Here is a 26,354-nt window from a genome sequence, read left to right as displayed (position 1 = left end):
CTTTCAAATTACTGCTCATTCCAAAGGCCCTACCATGAGCCCCAAACATCACTCCTGTCCTCATCCATCGCGCAGCTCCACATACGAGACTCCTTGGATAGCGAGTCTCGTGGCCCTCGTTTCTTCGGGGTGGTGCAACCCAGCGGCGGACAGCCGCTAATGTATTACGCTCCATGGGGTTGTCCAAGTAGCGGGTAGCACCCGAGCCTGCGTGCGCCTTCCCTAAAGCGTTAGTTGGTATGGGCAGTTGTGTGTTTGAAATAGGCCCGACGCGTTTCGGAAATTTATTTTCCTCATCAGGGGCCAGCAGTAAAGTGCACGGCTTCTACTATCTCCCTATATGAAAACACACATTGTGCTTGTGGGAGATGTAGTCCATATATCCTGGATGGATGCGCTTTCAAATTACTGCTCGTTCCAAAGGCTCTACCATGAGCTCCAAACATCACTCCTGTCTTCATCCATCGCGCAGCTCCACATAAGAGACTCCTTGGATAGCGAGTCTTGTGGCCCCCGTTCCTTCGGGGTGGTGCAACCCAGCGGCGGACCGCCGCTAATGTATTACGCTCCATGGGGTTGTCCAAGTAGCAGGTAGCATCCGAGCCTGCGTGCGCCTTCCCCAAAGCGTTAGTTGGTATGGGCAGTTGTGTGTTTGAAATAGGCCCGACGCGTTTCGGAAATTTATTTTCCTCATCAGGGGCCAGTAGTAAAGTGCACGACGTCTACCATCTCCCTATATGAAAACACACATTGTGCTTGTGGGAGATGTAGTCCATATATCCTGGATGGATGCACATTCAAATTACTGCACGTTCCAAAGGCTCTACCATGAGCCCCAAACATCACTTCTGTCCTCATCCATCGCGCAGCTCCACATACAAGACTCCTTGGATAGCGAGTCTCGTGGTCCCCGTTTCTTCGGGGTGGTGCAACCCAGCGGCGGACCACCGCTAATGTATTACGCTCCATGGGGTTGTCCAAGTAGCGGGTAGCACCCGAGCCTGCGTGCGCCTTCCCAAAGCGTTAGTTGCTATGGGCAGTTGTGTGTTTGAAATAGGCCCGACGCATTTCAGAAATTTGTTTTCCTCATCAGGGGCCAGCAGTAAAGTGCACGACGTCTACCATCTCCCTATATTAAAACACACATTGTGCTTGTCGGAGATGTAGTCCATATATCCTGGATGGATGCACTTTCAAATTACTGCTCGTTCCAAAGGCTCTACCATGAGCCCCAAATATCACTCCTGTCCTCATCTATCGCGCAGCTCAACATACAAGACTCCTTGGATAGCGAGTCTCGTGGTCCCCGTTTCTTCGGGGTGGTGCAACCCAGCGGCGGACCACCGCTAATGTATTACGCTCCATCGGGTTGTCCAAGTAGCGGGTAGCACCCGAGCCTGCGTGCGCCTTCCCCAAAGTGTTAGTTGGTATGGGCAGTTGTGTGTTTGAAATAGGCCCGACGCGTTTCGGAAATTTATTTTCCTCATCAGGGGCCAGCAGTAAAGTGCACGACGTCTACCATCTCCCTATATGAAAACACACTTTGTGCTTGTGGGAGATGTAGTCCATATATCCTGGATGGATGCACTTTCAAATTACTGCTCGTTCCAAAGGCTCTACCATGAGCCCCAAATATCACTCCTGTCCTCATCTATCGCGCAGCTCCACATACGAGACTCCTTGGATAGCGAGTCTCATGGCCCCCGTTTCTTCGGGGTGGTGCAACCCAGCGGCGGACAGCCGCTAATGTATTACGCTCCATGGGGTTGTCCAAGTAGCGGGGAGTCTCGTGGCCCCCGTTTCTTCGGGGTGGTGCAACCCAGCGGCGGACAGCCGCTAATGTATTACGCTCCATGGGGTTGTCCAAGTAGCGGGGAGTCTCATGGCCCCCGTTTCTTCGGGGTGGTGCAACCCAGCGGCGGACAGCCGCTAATGTATTACGCTCCATGGGGTTGTCCAAGTAGCGGGTAGCACCCGAGCCTGCGTGCGCCTTCCCTAAAGCGTTAGTTGGTATGGGTAGTTGTGTGTTTGAAATAGGCCCGACGCGTTTCGGAAATTTATTTTCCTCATCAGGGGCCAGCAGTAAAGTGCACGGCGTCTACCATCTCCCTATATGAAAACACACATTGTGCTTGTGGGAGATGTAGTCCATATATCCTGGATGGATGCGCTTTCAAATTACTGCTCGTTCCAAAGGCTCTACCATGAGCTCCAATCATCACTCCTGTCCTTATCCATCGCGCAGCTCCACATACGAGACTCCTTGGATAGCGAGTCTCGTGGCCCCCATTCCTTCGGGGTGGTGCATCCCAGCGGCGGACCGCGACAAATGTATTACGCTCCATGGGGTTGTCCAAGTAGCAGGTAGCACCCGAGCCTGCGCGCGCCTTCCCCAAAGCGTTAGTTGGTATGGGCAGTTGTGTGTTTGAAATAGGCCCGACGCGTTTCGGAAATTTATTTTCCTCATCAGGGGCCAGTAGTAAAGTGCACGACGTCTACCATCTCCCTATAAGAAAACACACATTGTGCTTGTGGGAGATGTAGTCCATATATCCTGGATGGATGCACTTTCAAATTACTGCACGTTTTAAAGGCTCTACCATGGGCCCCAAACATCACTCCTGTCCTCATCCATCGCGCAGCTCCACATACAAGACTCCTTGGATAGCGAGTCTCGTGGTCCCCGTTTCTTCAGGGTGGTGCAACCCAGCGGCGAACCACCGCTAATGTATTACGCTCCATGGGGTTGTCCAAGTAGCGGGTAGCACCCGAGCCTGCGTGCGCCTTCTCCAAAGCGTTAGTTGGTATGGGCAGTTGTGTGTTTGAAATAGGCCCGACGCGTTTCAGAAATTTGTTTTCCTCATCAGGGGCCAGCAGTAAAGTGCACGACGTCTACCATCTCCCTATATGAAAACACACATTGTGCTTGTGGGAGATGTAGTCCATATATCCTGGATGGATGCACTTTCAAATTACTGCTCATTCCAAAGGCTCTACCATGAGCCCCAAACATCACTCCTGTCCTCATCCATCGCGCAACTCCACATACGAGACTCCTTGGATAGCGAGTCTCGTGGCCCCCGTTTCTTCGGGGTGGTACAACCCAGCGGCGGACAGCCGCTAATGTATTACGCTCCATGGGGTTGTCCAAGTAGCGGGTAGCACCCGAGCCTGCGTGCGCCTTCCCTAAAGCGTTAGTTGGTATGGGCAGTTGTGTGTTTGAAATAGGCCCGACGCGTTTCAGAAATTTATTTTCCTCATCAGGGGCCAGCAGTAAAGTGCACGGCGTCTACCATCTCCCTATATGAAAACACACATTGTGCTTGTGGGAGATGTAGTCCATATATCCTGGATGGATGCGCTTTCAAATTACTGCTCGTTCCAAAGGCTCTACCATGAGCTCCAAACATCACTCCTGTCCTCATCCATCGCGCAGCTCCACATACAAGACTCCTTGGATAGCGAGTCTCGTGGTCCCCGTTTCTTCGGGGTGGTGCAACCCAGCGGCGGACCACCGCTAATGTATTACGCTCCATGGGGTTGTCCAAGTAGCGGGTAGCACCCGAGCCTGCGTGCGCCTTCCCCAAAGCGTTAGTTGGTGTGGGCAGTTGTGTGTTTGAAATAGGCCCGACGCGTTTCAGAAATTTTTTTCCTCATCAGGGGCCAGCAGTAAAGTGCACGACGTCTACCATCTCCCTATATGAAAACACACATTGTGCTTGTGGGAGATGTAGTCCATATATCCTGGATGGATGCACTTTCAAATTACTGCTCGTTCCAAAGGCTCTACCATGAGCCCCAAACATCACTCCTGTCCTCATCCATCGCGCAGCTCCACATACGAGACTCCTTGGATAGCGAGTCTCGTGGCCCCCGTTTCTTCGGGGTGGTGCAACCCAGCAGTGGACCACCGCTAATGTTTTACGCTCCATGGGGTTGTCCAAGTAGCGGGTAGCACCCGAGCCTGCGTGCGCCTTCCCCAAAGCGTTAGTTGGTATGGGCAGTTGTGTGTTTGAAATAGGCCCGACGCGTTTCGGAAATTTATTTTCCTCATCAGGGGCCAGCAGTAAAGTGCACGACGTCTACCATCTCCCTATATGAAAACACACATTGTGCTTGTGGGAGATGTAGTCCATATATCCTGGATGGATGCACTTTCAAATTACTGCACGTTTTAAAGGCTCTACCATGGGCCCCAAACATCACTCCTGTCCTCATCCATCGCGCAGCTCCACATACAAGACTCCTTGGATAGCGAGTCTCGTGGTCCCCGTTTCTTCAGGGTGGTGCAACCCAGCGGCGGACCACCGCTAATGTATTACGCTCCATGGGGTTGTCCAAGTAGCGGGTAGCACCCGAGCCTGCGTGCGCCTTCCCCAAAGCGTTAGTTGGTATGGGCAGTTGTGTGTTTGAAATAGGCCCGACGCGTTTCAGAAATTTGTTTTCCTCATCAGGGGCCAGCAGTAAAGTGCACGACGTCTACCATCTCCCTATATGAAAACACACATTGTGCTTGTGGGAGATGTAGTCCATATATCCTGGATGGATGCACTTTCAAATTACTGCTCATTCCAAAGGCTCTACCATGAGCCCCAAACATCACTCCTGTCCTCATCCATCGCGCAACTCCACATACGAGACTCCTTGGATAGCGAGTCTCGTGGCCCCCGTTTCTTCGGGGTGGTACAACCCAGCGGCGGACAGCCGCTAATGTATTACGCTCCATGGGGTTGTCCAAGTAGCGGGTAGCACCCGAGCCTGCGTGCGCCTTCCCTAAAGCGTTAGTTGGTATGGGCAGTTGTGTGTTTGAAATAGGCCCGACGCGTTTCAGAAATTTATTTTCCTCATCAGGGGCCAGCAGTAAAGTGCACGGCGTCTACCATCTCCCTATATGAAAACACACATTGTGCTTGTGGGAGATGTAGTCCATATATCCTGGATGGATGCGCTTTCAAATTACTGCTCGTTCCAAAGGCTCTACCATGAGCTCCAAACATCACTCCTGTCCTCATCCATCGCGCAGCTCCACATACAAGACTCCTTGGATAGCGAGTCTCGTGGTCCCCGTTTCTTCGGGGTGGTGCAACCCAGCGGCGGACCACCGCTAATGTATTACGCTCCATGGGGTTGTCCAAGTAGCGGGTAGCACCCGAGCCTGCGTGCGCCTTCCCCAAAGCGTTAGTTGGTGTGGGCAGTTGTGTGTTTGAAATAGGCCCGACGCGTTTCAGAATTTTTTTTCCTCATCAGGGGCCAGCAGTAAAGTGCACGACGTCTACCATCTCCCTATATGAAAACACACATTGTGCTTGTGGGAGATGTAGTCCATATATCCTGGATGGATGCACTTTCAAATTACTGCTCGTTCCAAAGGCTCTACCATGAGCCCCAAACATCACTCCTGTCCTCATCCATCGCGCAGCTCCACATACGAGACTCCTTGGATAGCGAGTCTCGTGGCCCCCGTTTCTTCGGGGTGGTGCAACCCAGCAGTGGACCACCGCTAATGTTTTACGCTCCATGGGGTTGTCCAAGTAGCGGGTAGCACCCGAGCCTGCGTGCGCCTTCCCCAAAGCGTTAGTTGGTATGGGCAGTTGTGTGTTTGAAATAGGCCCGACGCGTTTCGGAAATTTATTTTCCTCATCAGGGGCCAGCAGTAAAGTGCACGACGTCTACCATCTCCCTATATGAAAACACACATTGTGCTTGTGGGAGATGTAGTCCATATATGCTGGATGGATGCACTTTCAAATTACTGCTCGTTCCAAAGGCTCTACCATGAGCCCCACACATCACTCCTGTCCTCATCCATCACGCAGCTCCACATACGAGACTCCTTGGATAGCGAGTCTTGTGGCCCCCGTTCCTTCGGGGTGGTGCAACCCAGCGGCGGACCGCCGCTAATATATTACGCTCCATGGGGTTGTCCAAGTAGTAGGTAGCATCCGAGCCTGCGTGCGCCTTCCCCAAAGCGTTAGTTGGTATGGGCAGTTGTGTGTTTGAAATAGGCCCGACGCGTTTCAGAAATTTATTTTCCTCATCAGGGGCCAGCAGTAAAGTGCACGACGTCTACCATCTCCCTATATAAAAACACACATTGTGCTTGTGGGAGATGTAGCCCATACATCCTGGATGGATGCACTTTCAAATTACTGCTCGTTCCAAAGGCTCTACTATGAGCCCCAAACATCACTCCTGTCCTCATCCATCGTGCAGCTCCACATACATATTGTTTGTTATTTGTCAAATATTTTTGGATATATTAATTTTAAAAAGAAGAATGTAGCCTTTATTTTGAAATATAATTGCAAATAAATATATACTTACAAATATAATGTTGATATTTTGATGACAATATTTTTATATTTTACATTATTAGGATGTTAACCTCGATATTTTTTGTGGCTGATGTTTTTAACAAGATATTTTATGTAGAGTACAATATAACAATCTTACGGATGTCATTATAAGTAAGGCAGAATTGCTTGCTTTGTGTAAGGGTCAGAAATCCAAAACTTAAAAGACAGGCGTCTTGGCTTTTTCAGAGAATTAGGACATCATCCTATATAAACCAGACCTACTGCATTTGTCCTTAAATCACCACAATAATGTATCAACAAATATAATCCAATGTACATACATTTCAATGATTAATAATAAATATTGCTGCAAAAATATTCTCAATAAATTATTTTCACTCTAAAAAGCCATAAACACGTCATAGAGTCTTTCTTTAACAATCTTCAGGTCACAAACTTCAACCATGAAACCAAACACATGGGGATCTCGCACTTCAGCTGACAGGCGTACAGCTTTAGCTTGGAGTGCGTTAAAAACATATGGTAAACTCCTCTTCAAAACTTGTCTGCAAACAATTGATGTATCAACCCTAGTTGGCCAAGGGGCTCAGGGTATCCATATAGTATGCCCTCCTATGGTTTTTTTTTCAGGACAGGGGATTCGGGCAATATTATCAAGAAAGGGTGATACATTATAGCCGCTTTTATCGGCAGGAAACTGCCGCTAAAGTGGCGATAATGGGCTTGATAATATGCCCCGTGAATTCCCATAGAAGCCCAGGTTCTGGTGTTAACCTGGGCTTCTATGGGAATTCACAAGGGCATATTATCAAGCCCATTATCGCCGCTTTAGCGGCAGTTTCCTGCCGATAAAAGCGGCGATAATGTATCGTCCTTTCTCGATAATATCGCCCTAAATCCCTGCACCCTAAAATGGCTGCCGCAACATCTTTTTTGATGTTGATGGCAGCCAATTAGATAAAGGGCCAGATGTAGGTAAACCGATTTTACCGATTCAAAAATACCGAATCGGTATTTTAGAATCGGTAAATGGTATATCGGTAAAAATCGGTATCGGACATTCAGAAAATACCGAATCTGTATTTACCGATTCTGTATTTACCAATTCTGTATCTACCGAATCGGTATTCTCCATGCATTCCTATGGGCCTTTTGCCGCATAGGAATGCATTGGGAATACCGAATCGGTAAATACCGAATCGGTAAATACAGAATCGGTAAGCAAACAAAAGTGAAACTTAGGCAGGCAGCCAATCAGGTGCTACCACCCTCCCCCTCCCTCCCAGGAAGTGGCTACACAGGCAGCTACAACTAATTAGAAGCTCCTGGAAAGGCAGTTGGAGCTGAGTCACTGAGCAGCAGAAAGGGTTTGGTGCACTTTTAAAAGTGTAAAATGGCAAGCAGCAAGGAAAAAGAGCAGCCTGAGAGGAGGAGGAAACTCAAATTCAGCAGCATGGAGTTGCAGGTCCTTGTAGAGGAGGTGGTGAATGTGCACCACAAACTGTTTGGCAGGCAGTCCCTCACTAATGCAGAATCTGCCAAAAGGAAAATCTGGCTGGAAATATTGGACAAAGTAAATGCAGTTGGGGTGACCACCAGAGACACAGAGGACCTATAAAAACGATTTTATGACCTCAGGAGCCAAACCAAAAAGAAAATGGCTGAACATCACAAGCAGGCATCCAAAACTGGTGGAAGCAAGAACCCAGCACCCCCCCTTACTGACCTGGAGGAGATGGTGGCCTCAACCATCAAACCGGACAGCGTCTGCGGACTGGGAGAAGTAGACAGCTCAGCCAGAGCTGCAAGCCAAAAAGGTAAGAGACATGCACAGCATTCCCCCCCATACCATCATCCTTACCTGTACCCTTTGTGGCCAAGTGAACCCCAGTCCAGTACTGCTAGCACTATACAGGGCCAATTCATGATGCAATATGTAGTCAAGAGATGCAATAACATATCATACAGCACAACAACCAACTAGTGAAGGAAATGACTGCATAGAGAATATAGCCAATGTGATACATATTTAATTGTAGTGACTGTGAGACAGTAACGCTTAGCTAATGTACGCTCATATGTCCACAGGTGAAACATCTCGCAGGCACTCGCAGGAGACTAAAGGCACACCACATGAGAGGGAGGACAGTCAGAAAGCAGGTCCAACTACCCACACCGTACCACAGGACACAGGTGCATCAAGTAGCCATCCTCTTGCACAAGACTCAGAGATGCCTCAAGACTTCCTGGCGTCCCCTGACAGATCACAATCCCCTCTGTTGCTGTCATCCCCAGAAATGCCAGCATCACAGCATGAGTCCACACCTGCATCACAACCCAGCAGGAGGCATGTTGTGGCCCCACTCCTAGAAATGGAGTCTGCAGCAGCTGACAATGAGGGCGACGAAACACACAACTTGCCTGCAGATGTCAGCAGTGGTACAAGGCACTCCAGTGCAGGGGTGGCCCATAGCGGTGCAAGACGCCGCAGAGTCCAAGAGAGGCCAGCAGATGCACCAGTTGAGGGTCCAAGTGTGTTCCGTGGCCTGGAGGGGAGCATGGTGAGAATACAGAGGATGCAGGGAAGAGCCATCCAGGCATGCCAACGGCAAATGAGGTCCCTGAACAGCAACATTGGAGAAATAGGAAAGGGCATCAGTGAGCTGGTACAAGTCAACAAAGAGATGGCAGCAGGGATGCGCGTAATTGGCAACTCGGTGCAGCTGCTATGCACCAAACTAGACACTGATTTCGAGGCAAGGCGCAGAGAAAGGCAGCGTGGTCATGGACTAAATAAAGCCATCAACCGCCTGGCCACTGCCACATCCCTGTCATGCAGGAGAAGTAGTAACATGCAGGAGGCCATGACCAAAAACACCAATGAGGTCACTAGGGGCATGGGCAGGATGACCAGTGCTCTTGAGGCGCTGTTAAATGCCCAAACTGCACATACAGCTGCTCTGGATGTGCCTGTCAGTGAGGAGAGCACAAGCAGGAGCAGCATAGGAAGCACCCTTGTCCCTGAAACAAGGAGGAGCAGGCGCCACGCTGAGGCCACAGGCCAGCAAGACAGTGAGCAGGGTGAGCAACCTACAGGTGTTGCAGGGAAGCGAGGAAGGAAATGACTTTTAAAGTTCATGGTGATGTGAACCAGGACTGACATCATTGCAGTTAAATACTTTTTGTTGCACAGTTGTGCTTTAATAATCTACCTCTTTACCAAATTAAACTACATTTGGTGCATACTCCACCTGTCCGTGTCTCTTTACTTACTTAAAAGTAGTTGCATGTGATCTCATCCCGCCTGTGTCTGCCATCAGTAGGTGTTGCAACTCCAGATGCGTGTGGTTCAGGCACTGCTTCCTCATCATCATGGTCCTCGTAATCTGAGAGTTCCACTGCTGTGCCCTTCTTGACCGCAAGGTTGTGCAGCATAGCACAGGCTGCAATCATCTTGCAGTAGATGATTGGTGTGTACTGGCGGGCACCTCCACTCTTGTGGAGGCAGCGAAACCTGCTCTTCCACATGCCAAAGGTGCGCTCCACAATGTTTCGGGTTGTCTTGTGTGCCCAGTTGTAGCTCCTTTGACTTGGTGTTGTAGGGTTGAGGTAGGGAGTGAGGATGAAGGACCGGAGGGCATACGCACTGTCCCCTAATGGCAAGAGAAAAAACATTACTCACATGCACACACACACATCCACCTGTAATACGTATCAAGGGAGTTTCACACAGTGTGTTACCTAGCAAGTATCCTTTGCCAAATTCCCCCGCTGTCAGGCATGCGTAGATCCCACTGTTTTGGAAGATGTAGGAGTCGTGGGTACTCCCGGGGAATTTGGCTACTAGGTCAGTGATCATGTACTTGGAATCACAGATCACCTGTACATTTATGGTGTGGGTGGACTTCCGGTTCCGATAAATGTACTCTGTGGCAGCAGGTGGGCATATTGGCATGTGGGTACCATCAATACAGCCAATTATGTTTGGGAAATGCGCCATCTGATAAAAGTCTGTCTTTGTCCTTAGCAGTTCTGCATGTGTTGCAGGGAAGCTGATGTAGAAATGCATTCTCTGCAACATTGCATCAAGGAATTTTTTAAAGAAACTTGACAGACAGCTCTGGGACACCCCACCTACCACAGCAACCACACTCTGGTAACTCCCAGAAGCAAGAAGGTGTAGGCTGCAAAGCACCTGCACATGGGGTGGGATGGCGTGTGCCCTTGTGGTTGGATGTTCCAATAGTGGGTGAAGGTCTCTGATTAGGTCCAGGATAGTTTGGGGAGCCAGCCTGTACCTTTGTAGGATCTCAGGCTCAGTAAGCTGGAATAGAGTGATCCTCTGCCTGTACACCTGCTCCTCCCTCCTCTAGACCCTCTCTCCTTCTGCCTGTAGCCGTATCCGCCTCGCAATGACATAGAAAGCCGACATTCTGGTGAAAATGTTGCATTGTGGGGCCTTTTTTATACCATGCACCTGTTTACCACCTGATTTGAATCCATGGTAAATACCGACTCTTAAATACCGAATTTCATGCAAATTCGGTATTTATGAGGTTTGCTACATCTCAAAAACTCATTTTACCATTTCTTATTTTCCGAATCGGTAAATTTACCGATTCGGTAATGTTTCCGATTCGGTAATGTTTCTGATTCGGTATTTTTTCCGATTCGGTAAATTTACCGATTCGGAAACTTTACAGATTCGGTATTCTTTCCGATTCTGTATTTTTTCCGATTCGGTAAGGTTTCCAATTCGGAAACTTTACCGATTCGATAAATTTACCGATTCGGATGTTTTCGGGTCCCATACATCCCAAATGCCCAATACCGGTCGGTAACGGCCGAAATTCGGTAAATTCGGACGATACCGACCGGCATTGGCCTACCTACATCTGGCCCAAAATCTTTTGAACAGTTGAATATCCACGGATTCTCCCTGGCCTGAAATATAAATAAAATTTGAACCTTCGTTTTTTGGACAGATTTGCACCAAATCACAAATTGCACACCTTCTGAGTAAAGATCTACCTTTCTACAAAATGTTTTGTGGTTGTATTCAGCTGTTTTGGCTTCAGCTGTGTCTAAAGTCCCTACTGGAAGTCGCATGAGAAAACACGTCTTTGGACCAGCGCTTTTTCTCGAACCCCGCTTGACAGATCATCCTGAAAATTTCCATGAGCAAAATATTTCAAAAGTAGAACTTTTGGGAAAGTTTTGTGGTGATTCATAAAGCGGGGCCAAAATGATTAGTAACACAAAAAATACATTCCTATGGAACCACATCTGAACTATAACTACCTATTGGCAACTGCCATTGGGTGATATCTGTGTGTGGTGGGGCACACCTGTGTGTGAGTGTGTGTGTGTGTGTGTGTGTGTGTGTGTGTAGTAGATAGATAGATAGATGGATGATGGATGGATAGATGGATGGATGGATGCATGGATGGATGGATGGATGGATGGATGGATGGATGGATGGATGGATGGATGGATGGATGGACAGATATGGTGATAGATAGATAGAAAGATAGATAGATAGATAGATAGATAGATAGATAGATAGATAGATAGATAGATAGATAGATAGATAGATAGATAGATAGATGTACTTTGGTCTGTCTAAGTCAATACTGTTTTAGAAGTAGTTGTGATTGTCAGCACACTCCAGAAACTCAATGCAAATTTCTGGCTGGGAGCTGACAACCCTGTTGCCAAGGGACAATGGCTTGACTTCTGGCCCAGAAAAGCAGGGTGTTGTCAACAACTGGCCACTTATTAGGGACTTGATGTCCTTTGACTTGGTGATGCCAAATGAGGCTAAAAGGAGTGAGGTGTTTCAGATGCCAAAAGACTTTAAATTAGATCCCTAGGGGCCCATTAGCACCTGAATTCCCCCCGCCATATTAGGATGGCGGGGGGACCACGGCGGACGGAAAGACTGTCCGCCGCTTTTCCGCCCCGGTCGCCTTGCGACCGGGGCGGAAAAGGTTTAATATGGTGGCGGTGTCTAATAGACACTGCCAGCCATATTATGATGGGTTTGTGTAGATGCCTTTCCGTAGCGGCGATGCCGCCACGGAAAGGCATGCGGTCTTCACTCTGGGGGCCCCCTGCGGGCCCCCAGAGTGAAGGAGAGGTGAAGGAGAGGTGGGGGGTGCACACCTTCATTGTATAAACAAAGTGGCAGGCACCGCGTTGTGCCTGCCGCTTTGTCTATGCAAATGCATTATTGCATTTTTAGCATTGTGGCGGGCAAAGCAGAGAGCACCGCCCGCCACAATGCTAAAAATGCTGGATGTGCCTGCCACTGTGGCGGGCACATCCTAATACCCCCCACGGGACCCCCGCCCTTATGGCGGGCGCTCCCAAGCCCCGGTAGGATGACGGGCGGACTTTCCTAATAGGCCCCTTAGTGCGAGAGGTAGTCAAGCAAGAAAACAGGAAAGAGAAAGAATCATGTGAAACAGACACTACGGATGCACATGTAGCGACACCAAGAAAAGGAATAAGGGTATTACAATATAAAAATGGAACATTCAAAGAAAATTGTGTTTCAGTATTTTAAAAACAAATATTCACATTTTTGAACAGTAAAGTCTACTCAGGAGGCATACAGAATATCTATTTGAGAGTGAGTGACGCCTACATGGAAGGATGGGAGAGTGTAGCCTTAACTCAACTATGGATTCTGCCCCTAAATGTAACCAATGCAAAATTGTTATAACGTGCTTTTGTTTTCGTACATAGTATAAATGAAAATTTGTTCTCAAGCAATTGATAAATCAATGTGCCTATTTGCTTCATGAATATGCATCCTCAAATGTTTGAAAATATAGATCTTTATGATGTTTTTTTTAATTAGGTATATGTGGCTGAACAATCAGTGGGGAATTAACAATTTGCAAGGATTCGTCCAAAGTTATTTTCCAAAGATTTTGACAAAAATTGAAGCTGCTTCTGAAGTTCCATTCAAGAGCGCTGTCTATCTTTTTACAGGTAAGACCATTCTGGTTACATGGAACAAACAGTAATAAACATTTGTGGTATTTAGAGAAAGCCTCATGATGAGTACAATGCTATTATAATGGCTCAATCCCTAGGCCTGGACTAAAAAGTGCATTCACAGTTGGAATCTGAAGACTAAAGTGTTATGATCATAAGTTATACAGTTATGGTCATATGGAATCTGTGCAATTCCAATTTGATGGAAATCCAACCAATAAATCTTATCAAGGTTGGAGGATCAGCTCCTTGACGTTTAACACAAATGAATTCTGCAAGAAAAGCAAGGTGAAGAAATTGAGATTTCACCAAAGAAGCAGAGTTCACTGATTCAATATGATAATTCATCTATCTTTCCTATGACACCTACCATAATTAGATACAGCTATCAGACATTATGGATTGTAATATCTATTCCTTTTGTTATATGAATGATCTTACAGAAGGGAAATCATTGAATGAAGCAACATTGAAGAATGACCAATAAGTTAATAGTATTGGCATTACTGAAAGGAACACATTTTAGAGGCTATAAAAAGAACATATTTAAACTCATACTTCATCACAATAGATCGAATGAACAGAAAAAGTTAATTGAAATAGAAGAAACAATTGGTACATTTTATGTGTACAATACCTAGGATTCTGCAATCACTGTTTGAAAACCTGTCTCTATTCTTTTATATAACAGACAACTGGTGATGCACCCAGTTGCCAATTATAATGCCAGACCTCAACTGTAATCATTTATTAAAGTTGAGTTCTGATGTCGTAGTGCCTGTTGCCAGGAGCTGAGGGGAGGAGCCTAATTTAAGCAGCTGTTTAAAGAACGAACAACAAAATGTTGCTTTTCTTTCTTCTGCCATGTTTTTCTAGCTGTATATTGACAAGAAGAAAGGAGATATTTATGGCAACACATTTATTTTTTTCACCTCTTGGGTAAGTATGCTTTTTTTTTAATACTGTCATTTATTAAACTGCTTTTTGCAACAAATATCTAACACCGTTTTTGACGAGTTTACTTTTGCAATTGAGATTATATTTGTAGTCGTTATGTTTGTGAACATGTTCTCACTTTTATATCAAAGAGCTAAGCAACAAGGATTTAAGGGCCTGATTATGAGTGGCAGGGGTGGGCCACAATGTAGTATTCCCAGTCGGACTGGCGCAGTCCTGCTGAGCATATTACAAGTTCCGCCACCGCCAGCTATTTAATGGCTGGAGCCCAGCCATAAAAAGGCTGGCGGTGAAGGAACAAAAGGGGCCCTACAACAAATCATCGACCCAAACCAACAAATCATCGGACCCAAACCAAGCAGCCACTAACCTCACACAATGGATCACCCAGAGCGCCGACGAACTTGCACCCTTGAAAAACCATCTTACCAAGCAAGGTAGCAAAAAAGCCCCCTGGTTCAACGATGACCTTAAGAAATCCAAGAAGTTCTGTCGTACCCTCGAGAAAACCTGGAGAAAAAACCCAACCACTGATAACCTAGCCACCTTCAAGAACGCCACCCGCAAACACCACCAACTTATCCGATCCACCAAGAAATCAGCATTCAAGGATCGACTTCACAACAATGCCCACAACAGCAAGGAACTATTCAACATCGTCAAAGAATTCACTAACCCCACCGCCGGCACCAACGACATTTCTCCCTCCCAAGACCTCTGCGACTCTCTATCCTCATTCTTCCACAACAAAATCGCTGAAATACATAACAGCTTTGATAACCAGGCCGAAGACCTGTCCACTCCACCCATCTCCGATCCAACACCACCCTCTAACAACCTTCGCGCCAGGAACCCAATCACCACCGAAGACACCATCCGCCTGATGAACTCCATCCACTCAGGATTCGCAACCGACCCTTGTCCCCACCACATCTTCAACAAAGCAGGCTCCATCATCGCACCCCATCTCCGAGACGTTATCAACTGCTCCTTCAACTCCGCTACCTTCCCGGAAATCTGGAAACATGCCGAACTCAGCGCCCTTCTGAAGAAACCCACAGCAGATCCCCCCGAACTTAAGAACTACTGCCCCATCTCACTCCTCCCATTCCCCGCCAAAGTCATTGAGAAAGCCGTCAATAGTCAGCTAGCCGCCTTCCTCGAATCCAACAAATCCCTCGACCCCTCACAGTCTGGCTTCCGAGCCAAACACAGCACCGAAGCTGCCCTCATCGCAGCAACAGATGACATCCGAACACTACTGGACAACGGAGAAACAGTCGCCCTCATCCTACTTGACCTCTCCGCAGCCTTCGACACAGTCTGTCACAGCACCCTCATACAACGACTCAGTAACATCGGAATACAAGGAAAAGCACTGGAATGGATCATATCGTTCCTTGCCGGAAGAACCCAGAGAGTCCGCCTCCCCCCCTTCAAATCAGAGGCCACCGAAGTCATCTGCGGTGTACCACAAGGATCGTCACTCAGTCCCACCCTCTTCAACGTATACATGAGTCCCCTCGCTTCCATCGCGCGCCAACACAACCTCAACATCATCTCCTACGCAGACGACACCCAGCTGATCCTCTCCCTCACCAAAGACCCAAACACCGCCAAAACCAACCTACACGATGGGATGAAAGAAGTAGCCATGTGGATGAAGAACAGCCGTTTAAAACTGAACTCAGACAAAACGGAAGTCCTCATCTTAGGCCCATCCCCCTCAGCCTGGGATGACTCTTGGTGGCCACCAGCCCTGGGAACCGCACCCACACCAACGGATCACGCACGCAACCTGGGCTTCATCCTGGACTCCTCCCTCTCGATGACCAAACAAGCCAATGCCGTCTCATCATCCTGCTTCAACATCCTACGCATGCTCAAAAAACTCTTCCGCTGGATCCTCACTGAAACAAGAAAGACGGTCACCCACGCACTGGTCACCAGCCGACTGGATTAAGGAAACACCCTCTACGTCGGAACCACAGCCAAACTACAGAAAAAACTCCAACGCATCCAAAACGCATCAGCCAGACTCATACTAGACATCCCTCGTCAAGCTCACATTTCCGACCACCTGAAAGATCTCCACTGGCTCCCCGTCAACAAGAGAATAACGTTCCGTCTCCTCACCCATGCACCCAAAGCCCTCTATGACCTAGGACCCGAATGCCTCAACACGAGACTGTCCTTCTACACCCCCACCCGCCAACTTCGATCCTCCAATCAAGCCCTCACCGCAATTCCGCGCATTCACAGATCCACCATGGGAGGAAGATCCTTCTCCTACTTAGCGGCCAAGACCTGGAATTCTCTCCCCACTCACCTCTGCCTTACTCAGAACCACCTCTCCTTCAGAAAGCAACTAAAAACTTGGATATTCGATAAGTAAAGGCACCCGCCTCCCCAAGCGCCTTGAGGCCCTCTGGGTGAGTAGTGCGCTATATAAATTTCTGAACTTGAACTTGAACTTGAACTGCAGGGCCCCCATGCCCTTTCTGCAATGGGGATTCATTGTCCCTGTGTCTGTATACCCACAAAGTTCCAGAACAGCATGAATGTCACCGTCCATGCCCGGCTGGATCTTTTTTGGCATTCCCATTGCGGTTCGTGTTTCCAGGTACTGCCATGGGGAAGACAAAGGACCGTCCCCCGTATACTAATTCCACTTGTAATACGCGGGCTTTCCTTGCGCAGGTTTTGCGCAGCGTTACTGCACCAAACTTGTCATCAGGCCCTAAGTCATTTGTGGGAAAAGTAATGGTGTCAAAAGCAAAAACAAAAACATCTAAAGCATGGAGTACACCCTGCTGTATATGTCGGAATATTGTAAGTCACTTCAGAGTTCCATAAGCTTATAAAGGAACTCAATTAAATTATTTAAAATAGTTACAAATATAAGAAAATATAATTAATGTGATAAAATATAAAAAGTTTACATTTATTATTTAATTATAAAATATATTAGCAACTTATTTTGAATTTGAAAATAATGTAACAATACACAGTACACAGCAGGACCTGAAAAAAGAGTGTCAGGACAAGAGAATGTGGATAAAGGAGAAGATCTCCAGGAAGCATTCTTAAGGACTTTGGAGACCGAGGCTCTTCCTGGTGGATCTGGATCTCATTTTTGTCGTATTCCCGCCTCCCCCAACAAATGTATACTCTCCACAATACTAGCAGGGTTTAGGTGAATTGAGCGCCTTCTCCCAGTCTGCCACCATGTCTAAGTGGGAAGGAACATCTATGAATGACTGCTTCCCTGGACATCCCAGAAATGTTGATCCTCTGTCTATAAAAGATCTCTCTCCTAATCAAAAAGAAGAAACAGGCAACTAAAAAGGGCTTCAGCCTGTGTTTTGCTTTCTTATGTCGGCAGCCTGTGTGTGGTTGAGTACTGATTTCCACCTGTCATCTGACTGTTCACTCCCACCATTGCAGTAGCAGGTGTAAGGAATGTGTTTTTTGCAATATAAGTACTCTATTACTTCTAGCTAAACTTATTGTAATGTTTTTATTTTTACCAGAAATTACTATTTTAAACATTATCTATATTTATAAACTTACATTTTCATTTAGTTTCCTTTTTGTTTCCAATGAGGTGGGTAGTATTATTCTTTGCCTTCATTGATTTCCAGGAGAGTGCAATCATGTACCTGTGATTACTCATGTATGGCTCCTGACTTATTATAAGGCATGGCTTGAGTCGATTTGAGTCAGTTTTGTTAGAAGTACTGTTGGAGAAAAGGTAGGTGTAACTTTTATGAATGGCAATTGTCTTACTGTTTTGTTGATGTAATTTAGTGTTTGCATATCCCTCCCTAAACCCCTCCATGCTTTATTCTTAACCCCAATAATTCAGTAGTGGATATGCCCTATTTTCTAACACTCCCCACTGTCTCTATCTTATTTACTACTAAAACAGAGATCTCTGCCTGCGTAAATAGGGGAGAAGCTGGCAGAGATCTAACCCCAGAGATTTGTGAATAACATTTGTAAGTACATAAAGTTGTAGTGCGGGAGTACCCCTTTGAGAACTCAGAAACCATTTACTGTATAGACCTTGAAAAGTTTATCAGTGAATTTATAGAGAACATTGTTTCCATTATAGTTTGATTCAGGAGAGTCAGGCTTGTTGGATCTCAAAACAACATTGTAATCTCAGCATTCAGAAAGTAGGCCTGGGGTAGTTTTGGTGATTTCACATTACGAAATGTATGTGAAATGGCCATGATTATGCTATTACGCCACATTGCGTAATTTCGGAGAGAAACGTTTATGCAAGATGTATTTTTCAGGTAATGTTTTGACCTGGTAGATTTCTTGCCCAAGCAGACTATTCGGGTAATTTTTAAACTGTGAAATTACAAATCTCAATGAGAACGGCAGTGTTACGAATGCAAGTGTTAGACCAATCATCCTTTGGATGGTCTTCCGGAAAGCTTTTTTAACTTCCTCTTCCATTTTTGCTGATCTTGTTTTTATTTGCCTTAGAAGTGCTGAAGTGCATGTGCTCACTCTCTAAAACATGGTAACATTGGCTTACGTCCCATTAGCACATTTGATTTACTTGTACGTTCCTAGTAAAGTAGTAGTACCTGTACCCAGGGCCTGTAAGTTAAATGCTATTAGTGGGCCTACAGCAGGAATTGTGCCATCCACTTGAGTAGCCTGTCAAACATGCCTCAGGCCTGCCATTGCAGCCTGTGTGTGCAGTTTTAAACTGCTATTTCAACCTGGCAAAATAAACCTTTTGCCAGGGAAAAACCTTCTTTTTTAGTACATATACATCACCCCTAAGGTAGGCCCTAAACAGCCCATAGGGCAGGGTGCAGTGTATTTAAAACATTTGCCATGTACTTTCAAGTTTAACATGTCCTGGGAGTGAAAACACTATAATTCGTTTTTAAGTACTTCAATACCTACCTCTCCCATAGGATAATATTGGGTTACCCTTTTACATTTAATAAGTGATATTTTCAATTGGGAGAAGGTAGTAATATTGAGTTTGGTGTCTAAAGCATTTTAATTTAAAACCCTCTTTAAAAGTAAAGTCGGATTTGAAGTCACAATTTGGTTGTCTGTATCCTGGGCTACATGACTAGGTGTAGCTTACAAAAGGTCTTTGTGTATTGTTCCCAGACAGTGAGACAAAGGGGGAAAAGGTGTTGGCAGGATGGGCGATCTCTGACTTGATAGGGGGTTGGAGCTGACACCTACCACTCTTACACATCATAAAAGCTTTGCCCCAGTGCACTCACAAAGGATTTCATTTAGTCCTTTGTGCCCCAAGACAAGCTGAGGCGAGGGCAGGGAGGTAGGAAATTCCAAACTCCTCTGGAGTTGGAAACTTCCAGAACCTTCTCCTACTTCAAGGCTGGTGCAAGGTATAAATATTGGACCCTCAGACCCAGCTCTTCAGTACACCTCTGGACTTGTGGAAGACTCAGAAGGACTGCTTTGCTGCTCTTCTGCAAGAAGAACTGCTACACTGCTGCCACACTACTCTGATGCCCTGCTGCTTGCTGCCCTGCTGCCTGTTGCCCTGCTGCCTGAGTGAAAAGGACTGGACCTGCCTCTTGAACCCAGGACCGCCAGGCTGACTTCAAGGACCAGATGGTTGACCTTGTGATCAGAGGCTCAGGAACAGTAAAAGGTCCCAACTACTTCGAACCCAGCTCCTGGACTTCACCTTCTGTGATTCCTGCCCCCCACGTGATCCCTAAGTGGTGACTCCCCAGTCCTCCTCTGCCAGCCCCAGGTGTGTCTCTTGGGCAGGACTGATTCAGCGTGACACATCTCCTCACAGTACCACACCAGAACAGCCACTACAATGCATCTCCAATGCAGCACCTTGCACCGCTGCATGACGCATCTCCGACGCATGATGTAGCATCTCGACCAGATGACCACAGTTTGCGCTATTACTCTAATTTTCTAAATTGGTGTGGGATTTTTCTTGTGTTGTGTTTTCAATCTATCACTGTTTAAAGTGCTGCATAAAAACTTTACATCATGCCTCTAAGTTAAGCCTGATTGCTTTGTCCCAAGCAACCAGAGGGCTGAGCACAGGTTGATTTGGGTTTTGCATGTGTATGACCCTAACAAAATTTGTGGGTACTGCTTGGGTAGGCCCCCCCCCATCAGTTTGCTGCATCGACTTCATTTAACGTGGGCGGTCAACAAACATTCCAAGTAGATTTTTACCGAAGTGGATTTTTTGTTATGTTATGTTATGTTATGTTAATTTTGATTTCTATAGCGCACGGCTACTCGATAGGAGTGTCCCGGCGCTTTTATTGGCAGCTCATAAAAAGAGAAACATAACACAGTAAAACAGAGTATCCACAGACAGAGGAGGGAACATACTAGAGGGTGAAAAGCCAGGTTTTAAGGCCCTTCCTAAAGGACAACAGATTCGAAGTGCAGCGTAGGGCCAATGGCAGGGCATTCCAGAGCTGTGGTGCCCTCAGTCTTTTTGGGTAACTTTTGAACACAAAACTGCCAATCCAAACACAAGCGACAGTTTTTGAATGCAAGCAACCGGAAATCAACTTGAATTTACATTTTCAAGTTGAATTTTTGCCCAAACTGATCATTCTGGGAATTTTTGGAGTGCAAGATGCATTTTGCAGAAATTATGTGTCATTTCACATCAGTTTGTAGTGGACCGATGGGAGATCGGCATTGGATGACTTTCTGGCATGGCTTAATGCATGCGACCCTAATCTTAGATTCACCTCCCATATTAGTTCGGAGAGGTTGGAATTTTTAGATATCTGGATCCTTCATGAAGAAGGCAAACTGAAAGTAGATCTTTTTATAAAACCAACGGCCAGGAATACTCTCCTGCATTTTCGAAGTTTCCATCCTAGGAATCAGAGACAGAGTATTCCTTTCTCTCAATTCCTGAGAGTGAGGAGGAATTGCACCAACCTCCAAGACTTCGATATACAGGCAGCAGGGATGAAACAGAAATTCTTAGACCGTGGCTACCCGCACAGATTAGTGCGAGATTCGTATAAAAGAGCCCGGTACTATGATAGAGACTGTTTGTTGAGAAGTAAACCTAAGACAGAAACGAACAAATTAGTCTGCATCACACGTCATTCAACAGTTAATGCGAAAGTGCAACAAGTCATTAACTCCTCATGGCATATTTTGAATAGTAATGGAGCAATTAAATTAGAAAAACCTCTCTTCGCCCACAGGCGAAACAAAAATATAAAAGATCACATTGTCCATTCCAGAATAAAAAGACCCATAGATTCTCAGTACTTGGCACAGAAATCCCTTACTGGAGACAACCCTGTAAAAGGCACGTTTCCTTGCTCGAGCTGTAAATCTTGTGCAAATATCCACAAAGGAGTCACTTTCACACATAATGGATATACTACTTCTGCCAAGGAAATGTTCAATTGCAGAACTTCAAATGTCATATATTTTTTGGAATGCCCATGCCCGCAAGGGTATGTGGGCGAAACATCTCGTGCAATACAGACACGATTGACCGAACATCGTTCAGCGGTCAGAACCAAAAAAATCACTGCACCAATTGTGAAACATTTCATAGACCATGGCCATGGTCCCAATGATTTTACTTGGCGCATATTAGAAAAAATTAACACTGCCGATGACAAAGGAGGTGAGGCAATACGCAAAAAACGCGAAGTCTTCTGGATTTTTTCTCTCAACACTTTCCGTGAGGGGTTGAACAGCGAAATCCCATGGGAAAACGCAATTTTTTAAATATACAGCTCTAGAAGAATATTGCAAGAGAGGAACATAGTAAAATGTGCTCCTTTCTAGTCAGCTCAATATTGTTTAAATATATTTTCTCTTTTGCTGCATTGACAATTTTTATAATTTTTTACATTTAGTTCAGATTCTCACAATGGCGAGTAAAGTTTAAATATAGCAGCACAAAACTGATGATTAATAATTATGTGTGCCTTCTAAATAGTGAGAGTGAGAGTTTGTGACTACTCGTATGTCTCACCAGATTATAGTCTGTCCTCGCGTTTCATGAGCCCTAGATACGTCGGGAGCAATCTAATTACTCGCAGCGGTGCAAACATAAATACGCGCGAATCGGGCCCCATGTTCACTTTATCCCGGAACCACGTCCGAGTCAGACGTTCGCCTCCACGCGGCTGCAATCTAAGGATTTAAGGTACGCTACCCGCTGACCCCGAGCATGACAAATTACACGCTTTGACTCTGCAGTCGGGCGTTTTGTCTTTAAAATTTATAACGCAGTGTTATTTGTTATCCGGCAGGAACTTGGCAAGCTGCATAAATTCAAACAACCCGTTCGGACTTTATCTCGCCATATTGCGGAGAAGTAACGAGCCGATAACATAGGTACGTTATGTGTAAAACGACAGCTAAACCCCTAGATAGGATAGCCTTAATGATAAGCCCCTTTTTAAACATTATAATAAGTAGAGTCTTTATTTTAAGGATTCAAGCTTGGTAACGCGCATGGCCATCAAGTGCACGTCAAGTGTGAGACAGTGATTGAGCTCTAATCAGCGACGTCAGTTATTTGGAGAATAGCCCGGTAAGACTTCAATAGGGCACTCTATAGAATATCTGTCGCTTTCAGACAAACAATGTATTGATTTTCGTTATTTGCCGTTTCTATTTACTAGATAACGCTGGTATTCTAGATTTCTAGAAGTTATTATCAAATCAATAAAGTGTGGAGGCGACGCAATTCAAAGCTCGATTACGGGTAAGAAGCGCTTCTAAAATTACACATCTCATTCAGAGTCTTAATTGACTCGAGATAGCTAAAATTATAGTGTGCCCTGAACGGTATATTCTACATTATTATTCAGGCAGGTTTTTCTATCTTGGAGAGACAGACTGAAATATTTAAACAGTCGTATCAGAACATAAGAACTGAAGATTCCTTAGAATAGGTTAGTCATCCTTCCTTCCATTAAAGTTACCTTCATAGAAATGCATTAATCAATGTTAGTCTTGTAAACCTGTAATAATGCATGTTCTCTGTTTTCATTAACAACATTTCAGAATCATTTCTAAAATCAGAAACGTGAATTCCGGTTCAAAACATTAGAGGGACCCTCTCTAGCGTCGAATTCTTTACTTATGGGTTAAATCCATTTTTATTTGGGGTAAGTGAAAACTACATGCGTAATCTCATTCTATATAACTTGCCAAAAACTGCTAGCGATCAAAATTAAAGCATAAATGAGCAGCTTCTCTCCACAGAGAGATTTACAAAAGATGACAAATATCTGCTGTTCAGATAAAATAGATAGAACAGAGAATCCCTTGCTTTTTAATCAACCAAGACTCTCACAAAGAGTAGAGAATAGAATAGTTATAAAGTACAGAGCACGAAACTACCAGACTTGTACTTGCTTTTTCCATCTAAATTCTATCTCATATCTGTCCTTTTTGAATTAAATTCTTAGTTCTATCTTTACCACCCATGACTGATGAAAGCATTTAGAAATCTTTTCTGTGACATGTAAACGGAAGTATCTAGTTTAAGACTATCATGTGTCAGATATAATTCATTGTGATAAAATGTTGATCAAATATCAGGGAATGACAGAAGTAGACTTTGTATTTATAGGATATTATACCATCAAGAGACCTGAGTAATAAATGAAATAGCAGCAGGCTACAATAGAGGTCATGTTATGCGATTTATGTTTCCCCATCTTTGGACTATCAGTTATATTTTAATTAAATGGACCTGAGTTTTCTGAACAGTGTTTCCTTGTTTTAATAGTACACACATTTTTTACTAGTTACCTTTTAATTATATATATCTCTGTGAAGATAATATTATAATAATTGAGAATGAAAAAATTAAACAATATATTGTTTTATTTTCAGCAAGTTGTAATTGGTCTTGAGAAAGGCGCTGGTCGCCGAAACGCGTCGACACACAACTTACTCTTCTATGTTCAAGAATTTTTATGTTATGATTGAAGTATATTGAATTTTTTATGAATTGTACATTTTTAGCTATTGTTTATGTGATTGCAATAAAATTGTGTAACTAATTGGAAACTGTTCACTCGTAGCGTTGGTCCTTTCACCACTGTGTCATTATTTCAGAATTACTGCCTAGGTAGTTTTCTCCATTGTTGTAGTGATTTATACTACACTTAATATTTGAGTTCTGCTAATCCCTAGCAGAAACCCTTTCACAGTGCTCAGTATGTTCACTCACTCACTAGGGCGCAGGAAAATTAACCACAGCCTATTCCTTTGCTCCACAGCGCTGGGTATTAGTGGCCTTATCAGCCATTTTTATCATTCAGTTCTCAAATGATGACTGCAATTGTAAAATAAGGGGTGGGCAGAACTTGCAGAATTTTACTCTGTGGAATTTCACAGAGTTACATAAAAACTAAGCCGGGGTGGGTAACTCCGCTCCCCCAGCGGAGTTTACGGAGTTTTGCCTACTCCGCGCTCCGTTGAGAACGCAGAGTTCAAGCAAAACTCCGACTCCATTGAGGAGCGGAGTTAGCCGGCCTTTTCCACCCCTCCTAATGTAATTATAATTTTTAAAAAGGCACCTGCTGTGTGACTGCCTCCTCCTCGCCATGCTGTCACTATCCTTCCGTGTCCTCGGTGAGGACGAGGAAGGAGAGTGAGAGCATGGCGAGGAGGAGGCAGCAACAGCAGGTAAGTGCCTTGTTTGTAGTTATAACTACATTAGGGAGGGTGGAGGGAAACGGAGTTTCTTTCCAATTCCGTGGAACTCCGTGTAGTAGCACTACGCCAGCTCCGCCCGGGATAAAAAAAAAATTGCAAGATTCTGCGGATTTCAGCCAATTGGCGGAAATATGTATGTCGTGCTGCTCATGCAGCAATTTAGTGCAGAGAGCGCATTCCGCACTGAAAATTCAGCACCAAATGCACCACACAGAGTGAAAGAGTGCGTGGCTATCGAAGTTCATTTTGCTGCAGTGCATGCGTCCACAACCGCACGCAATATTTCCGAAAATCCTCCTAGCAACCAGAAATTGTGCTATGGGCCAATTCCTCAAGCAGAGTGAAACTTTCCTCGGGGGCCTACTTAAAATACATCACCATAGAAATGTATTAAAATCCTCATTCACTTTAAAATGTATTAAAATCCTCATTCACTTTAAAATATTGGAAATTAACTGTAAGTGTATAAATCGTTCTGCACTTCATAAGCTATTGCAATTATCACGATCATAAACTACCTGAAGTTAGAAATAATGAAAATGTTGTAATATCCATTTAAAATATGTTTTCCTAGGTTCTAAACACTGGATTATAAATACTTTAACCATGGAGATGTCAGAGCGCTCTCTTCTTGATTTTGGATTCCCTTCAAATGTGAACAATATTGATGCTGCAGTCTACATAAGAAGAATTCGAAAGACCCTCTTCTTCGTGGGAAATGTTTACTGGCGGTATTTACGCAAATTACTACATAAAATAATCTTTGCATCTACAGCAATGAAAATTGTGTATACCCTCGGGTTTCGACATGTTAGGTTTCATTTCCTTTTCAAACACTGCAAAACATAATTGCTTATTGATGCAAACAATAGTCTCCATCTTGTTTACAGTGATGTCAGGAGTCATAACAGGCATTTTGTGGTTAGGTCGAATAGACATTGCAGTGCAGAACATTGCTCATCTATTTCAACGCTTAACATTGCCCAGACCACAAAAACGTATTTTGCTTTAATTGTGCTTAACCTGACACATGCAGTATCTTTTGAAGAAAGTATGTATTGTATGATTTTTAAAATCATCTTTGATTTAATTCTTCGTATAAGGTGTCCTGATTTTGATCTTTAGGATTACTGATAAGGAGAAATTTAGAGCAATCTTACATTTGGTTGTCTACAAACTGACGGTCAGCCCACCCTAATTAGAGTCAGTCAGGTGGACTGTAAGCATTCAGCTGATGGATCATCCGTTGGCTCTGTCCACGTAATGCTTCCCCCAATGGCCCGTCAGAGTATAGGCTGTCGGAGGAAATACTTTATACTGTCTATTTGGGGTGAATGGTCTAAAGTTTTTTGTTTCTGCCCTCCA

The 26,354-nt window shown here is 45.1% G+C and overlaps 1 protein-coding gene across 2 annotated transcripts in view; it reads left to right on the top strand.

Annotated features, from left to right (window-relative positions):
- Window positions 1-26,354, top strand: part of LOC144771586 (matrix metalloproteinase-20-like) — a 252,435-nt gene that overhangs the window by 181,814 nt on the left and 44,267 nt on the right. Inside the window, exons 7-8 of one of the 2 annotated variants that reach the window (XM_078655971.1) lie at window positions 13,183-13,316; window positions 25,564-25,720. In XM_078655971.1, coding sequence (XP_078512097.1) covers window positions 13,183-13,316; window positions 25,564-25,720 — 291 coding nt within the window. The remainder of the gene's footprint in view (window positions 1-13,182; window positions 13,317-25,563; window positions 25,721-26,354) is intronic. The other variant, XM_078655972.1, reaches the window with a different exon arrangement.

Source organism: Lissotriton helveticus, chromosome 8 (genome assembly GCF_964261635.1).
Source record: "Lissotriton helveticus chromosome 8, aLisHel1.1, whole genome shotgun sequence".
Classification (NCBI taxonomy): Eukaryota; Metazoa; Chordata; class Amphibia; order Caudata; family Salamandridae; genus Lissotriton; species Lissotriton helveticus.
This window is presented reverse-complemented; position numbering and strand designations above follow the sequence as displayed.